At 65.5% G+C, this 5,034-nt stretch overlaps 1 protein-coding gene across 1 annotated transcript; it reads left to right on the top strand.

The window, feature by feature from the left end:
• Positions 1–603: 603 nt before the first annotated feature.
• On the top strand, positions 604–4,589 carry LOC101418460 (ral guanine nucleotide dissociation stimulator-like). The gene is made up of 7 exons (XM_058287363.1): positions 604–756; positions 890–1,011; positions 1,163–1,261; positions 1,579–1,774; positions 1,970–2,185; positions 3,496–3,610; positions 4,103–4,589. Exons 1-7 carry the CDS (start codon positions 604–606, stop codon positions 4,276–4,278), a joined length of 1,077 nt encoding a protein of 358 aa, XP_058143346.1. The 3' UTR covers positions 4,279–4,589.
• The last annotated feature ends 445 nt before the right edge of the window (positions 4,590–5,034 follow it).

The following is a 5,034-nucleotide window of genomic DNA, read 5'->3' as shown; positions in this document are numbered from 1 at the left end:
CACCTGCGCTCATCCCCACTCACTCCACGCCACAGGGTGCCATCCAGGGCACTGTCCCATGGCTGGGGACATTCCTCACTCGGTTTTTGCTGGTGGACTCTGTCATGCAGGAGTTTCTGGATGTGAGTGAGCTGGGGGGCCGAGGCCACATGGGAAAGGGTCCCTGAGGCTTGGGAGGAGAGGCCGGCCCGAGCCCCGAGCACTGAGCAGTGGGTACACTGCATCTCCCGAGAGCCTCCCGGGCGCCCTGGAGCTGGGTGCCGTGGACTTGTGGCAGCAGAGTGAGCGCAGGCTGGTCCCGGGGCATCTCTCCACTGTGGTCAGAGGCTGTGCCGGGCGGGCCCTGGGGCTCCCCTGTGGGTCCCACTCCTGTGCCCACAAGCCTGCCTGGGTCCTTGCCTGGTCTGGGCTGCCCTGTGCCCGTGGAACCCGCAGTTGTGCTGTGCGACAAGGCTCAGGGGCGATGGGCACGGCAATGGCTGGGGGCCCCCTGGTGACGGATGTGACCTCTGCCTTCCAGGGGACCAGGGTGAATTTGAAGAAGAGGAGGAAGGTGAGCAGGGGTGGCCAGCAGTGCGGGGGTGGGGCTGGGGTGGGGGCTGGATGAGAGAGAGCCTCCTGGCAGGGCCCCCCCGGGCTGCAGGCAGCTTCCTGGAAGACGCTGGGGAGTTGGAGGAGAAAAGACAGGGCCGACCCCTCCCTCGGGAGCGTGGGGGTTCGCCTGGTGGAAGGCCGACTTCCTGGAGGAGGAGCTGTGTGAGCTCAGCCCTGAGGGCAGGTAGAGCCCAGAAGGCAGGGGAGGGCTGGGGAACCCAGGGGCCCCGGGCCCCGGCCCACCGGGCCAGCCCACCCGGGCCTCAGCAGTGCCTCCTCCTCCGTCTGACCCCAGGAAGACCAGCTGGTGGCTGAGCTGCAGAAGCTGCAGGCGCGCTGCTGCTACGACTGCCTTGTGCCCGACGGGCGCTTCAGGGCCTGGTTTGAGGCCGTGGAGCAGCATGGCCAGAAGGACAGGTGAGGCCAGGGGGGCACCAGGCCCCGGTGGGGGGGAGCACCCTGGTGGCTCCTGGGCCTGCGTAGGCCCTGCTGCCCGAGAAGGCCGGGACACGCCGACGCCAACTGCTGTGCGGACCCCAGGGCCTGACGGCCGCCCCCTGTCCTGTAGCCTCCTCCTGTCTCCTGAGTGGGAGCCGCCCCTCGAGGCGGCCAGTGAGAGCTTCCAGGCCCAACAGCCCCCGGAAGGCAGCGAGCCTTGCAGCGGAGAGTGAGTTCCCCCTGCAGGGCAGGCGAGGGTGGGCTCAGGGGAGCTCCAGGCTGAGCGTGGGCTGGGGGGGCCTGCCTGCCACTGAGCGCCGGGATCCCAGCTCCACTCCCGACCAGCCCTGGGGCTGGGAGAGTCGGCCCCTCCCTGGGCCTGTTTCCTCCTCTGGGCAATGGGGTGGTGCGGCGTGAGCTCTGGGGCAGTCGGGGCCACGGGCTCCTCTTGATGGACCTAGGCCTTAGCCGTGTGTAGATTTAGCAGGGCAGAGGTGAGCAGGCATGCCAGGGGAGGCCCCCAAGGTAAGCCGAGCCTCCATCCAGCCGCCAGGGCCCCGACTCTGAGTCCAGTGGCAGCAGCAGCGCCGCCCGCTCCAGCGTCCAGCTCCAGGGCGGCCCTGACCTCAGCGGCGCGGGTGCCGCGGATTCTCCTCACCCGCACGTGGCCGGCTCCTCCGGCTCTGCGGTGGAAATCCACCTGGACCACGTCCTGGAAGCCCAGGACAGCCAGGAAGCGAAGGTGACTGCCCACCCCTGCGCCCTGGGGGTCCTCGCCCTCCCGCCGCCCCTCCTGTGCCTGCTGGGCCCTCCCCGTGTCCACCAGGGGTGGAGCCTCGTTGACTCGTCCAGACCTTCTAGAGCCTCCCGGAGCTTCTCGAGCAGCCCGGGCTGCCCTGAGGCTCCCGGCCTTCTGCTGACCTCCCGTCCCCCACAGCCGGGGCAGCCGACCTGCGCATCATCTCTGAACGGCTCCACCATCCCGTCAGCATTGGGAGGAATGTCCTCTACCTCCTCCATCCAAGCCAGGGCCACCCGGACCAGCCGAAAGCGCCTTGACTCGCGGATGCGCTACAAACGGCGCGTGGGCGACCACTGCTTCGTCCGTGTCGCCCTGGCCAAGGACAGCGGCCACAAGGTCCAGAGCATCCTGGTGAGCCAGGCGAGCAGCCGCCTCCTGGGCCACGGTGGCTCAGGCTGCAGGCACCTGAGTGGTACCGTGGTCCCTGCCTGCTGCCCTGGAGCAGACTTGCCAGTGGCTGCAGAAGGACAGACGTCCACGTCCAGGGGCAGGAAGAGCGTGTATGCGATGGCGGTCAGGGCTCAGGATGGTGAACACAGGCAGGCCCGGGGAGGCGTGTGCTTGGCGGGCCGAGGAGCAGCCGCGAGGCCAGGGCTGAAGGAGCAGGGGTCGGGGGAAGGGCTGGGGTCAAAGAGGCATTGGGAGCCAGGTCCCATCAGGCCCTGGAGCTGCCGGATGGAGCATGACTTTCTCAGGAGCCCCTGAAGGGTCAGAGCGAGCAGGGACAGCAGGAGAGCTGTGGCCCCAGAGTGGATGGTGAGGCAGTGGGTGGAGACATCGGCCAATGAGGTGCTGCTGCCATGACCCAGAGGGGAGGACGGGGTCCGCCCCAGGTCGGTGGCCATGAAGGTGTGAGCAGGGCCCAGATCCCGGGTGCACGTGCAGATGGAGCCACCCCTGCTCCTCGGCCCAGAGGCTGCAGCGCTGCAGTGGTGTCCAACCGAACGGGCTGCATTTTCTCTTGTGGCCAGGAGCTGGCGTGCTTGTTCTAAGCTGTCTCTGAGTGGCCCTTGGCCTGAGCCCTGCCTGCATCCGGGCCCTCATGCTCAAGGCAGCTGCCCTCTAGACCTTGCTGAGCACAGCTGCCTCCTGGAGCCCAGGGCATCCTGCGGGGCCGTAGGGTGTCTTCCAGCCTCCTCTTGGACAAACATCTGAGCTTGGACTGGACGTGTGTTCTGCCTGGGGTTCGGTGCTCCACGGAGTCCTCCTGGAGGGGCAGGGGCAGGGCAGGGTCCCTTCCCGAGGGCAAGCCCTCTCCTGTGATGGGGAGGGAGGAGGGACAGAGAGAGGCCCTGAAGTCACTCCACAGTCCCCACCGTCTGCTGCGAGGCCACCCTTTGTCCCAGGGCTCTGGGAGCCCCTAGCAGTTGTGCAGGCCGAGGAGCCAGGGGTCGGGGCTCAGCCTGCAGGGCAGGGGATTTGGATCCTCCCTTGGAAACACCCTCAAGACAGAGGTGCAGGTTCTTGTAGGAGATGGAGTGAGGAATGACGGGAAAAGAGCCCTCAGTGTGTGGAGTGTCCCTGGGGGAGCAAGAGAAGACAGAGAGTCCCCTGTAGACCCAGCCCCGAGCAGAGGGGCCTCCTTGGGGTCTCTGGCAGCTGTGCCGTGGGGAGCCGGCTCCAGGACCCATGCCCTGAGGCCTGTCACTGACCCACCACAGGTGACCGACCAAGACAGGGCTGCAGCCGTGATCCGCAAGGCCCTGGAAGAGCACGAGCTGGCTGGGGAGCAGCCCGCGGACTACCAGCTGGTGCAGATCATCTCAGGAGATGGCAGTGAGTCGGGGGCGAGTGGAGAGGGCAGGGGCGCAGGGGTGGGTGGGGGCAGCACGGCCCCGGGCCGAAGGTGCGAGGCCCCACTCAGGAGGCCCGGTGCGGGGCTGCCCTGGGCGGGCTTGGCAGTCTGGCCCGGGGAGCGCTGGGCTCAGGGGTGTGCGCTGGGCTGGAGAAGGTGAGTTTCAGCGCTGCCATCCCGAGCAGGGGAGGCGGCAGGGGTGCTTGGGGGAGGAGATGACCTCGTGGCAGCTCCACTCTGAGCCTGGTAGGTGGGAGTCAGAGTCGCTTTTGGAACAAGGGTCCCCTGCTTTCAGCTGTGTCTCTGCAGTCTTCCCTGGTCATTCAGGGTGTCGGTCAGGCGGCTCCTCTGTGGTCCAGGAGTTGGACTGGGGAAGTTGGGTGCCCGGCCGAGGCCAGCTCTCGTGGGGACACAGAGGGTGGGGTCATCCATGCCCCCAAGCACGGCTGATCCTCCTCTGCCCACCCCCCCAGCGCTGCAGATCCCGGACGACGCCAACGTGTTTTACGCTATGGCGCCCTCGCCCAAGTATCGGTTTCTTCTCCTGAGGAAGACCACGCCCCTGGATGCCGAGGTCAAGGAGAGAGCTCTCTCAGCCCTTCGGGGGAGTCGGCAGAAGGGACCCAGGTTCCGAAAGTGGAAACTGTAACTGACCCCAGCTGCCCCCCCCCCCAGCCACAGGGCCCCCTTCCCTTCCGGGTCCACCTGGCCAAGACAGGCGCTTCCCTCCCCAGCAGCCAGTCTGGACCACCCCCAGACTCCACTCACACCCCTGGGCCTGTCCTGCCGCTCCAAACATGGCTAATCGGAGGGAGGATCTGCGAGAGATTGTCAAAGAACTTTATTGAGAATCAACAGCAACAAAGACTATCGATCTAAAGGGGAGGGGCAATACCTACCTTTGTCCTTAGCAGATGTTCCATGTTAAGGTTTTGTTATTAAATTCTTGTTTCCACCACACCCTGGGAGTTGAGTTTGGTTCTTGCATTACCTGTGTTAATCGAAATGAGATACAGGCTCTCGCAGTGCTCAATCCAAGGAGAAATCCTGCAGAGTCATCCGTTGATTTTAGAAGGGAGAAGGGACAAGAGCCAGCTGCCCCTCCCCGGGTTCCTGAAGCCAACATGGGCATCCACAGCAGAGAGCATTTCGGTGCATTTCGGGGTTCCACCCGGGGGAGCCGAGAGCACCCAGGAGGACTGTCGGGCTTTAGGCCATTCACAAAGACTGTTTCCTGAGCCCGGGCAGGCAGTGGCCGCCTTTCCACCACTTTGGAGGAAGAAGGAACCTTTCCCGCTTCTTGCCTGAGGCTTTGCTTGCACACCAAAGAGGAACTTGTCATTTTCAAGGGCAAACGATAGGGTGACAGCAGCAGTAGGTAGGGCAAGAAGGAGAACACAGCTGA

The sequence above is a fragment of the Dasypus novemcinctus genome, chromosome 24 (genome assembly GCF_030445035.2).
Source record: "Dasypus novemcinctus isolate mDasNov1 chromosome 24, mDasNov1.1.hap2, whole genome shotgun sequence".
In the NCBI taxonomy this organism is placed as follows: Eukaryota; Metazoa; Chordata; class Mammalia; order Cingulata; family Dasypodidae; genus Dasypus; species Dasypus novemcinctus.
Note: the sequence above shows the minus strand (reverse complement) of the source record. Positions and strands in the feature narration are given on the sequence as shown.

What these genes read in the sequence shown, in the direction of transcription:
- LOC101418460 (XM_058287363.1), top strand. Translation starts at nt 604, where the DNA reads ATGAGAGAGAGCCTCCTGGCAGGGCCCCCCCGGGCTGCAGGCAGCTTC. An exon ending in CAGCATGGCCAGAAGGACAG is followed by an intron (nt 1,012 to 1,162) that starts GTGAGGCCAGGG and finishes CCTGTCCTGTAG; the next exon opens with CCTCCTCCTGTCTCCTGAGT. An exon ending in GATCATCTCAGGAGATGGCA is followed by an intron (nt 3,611 to 4,102) that starts GTGAGTCGGGGG and finishes CCACCCCCCCAG; the next exon opens with CGCTGCAGATCCCGGACGAC.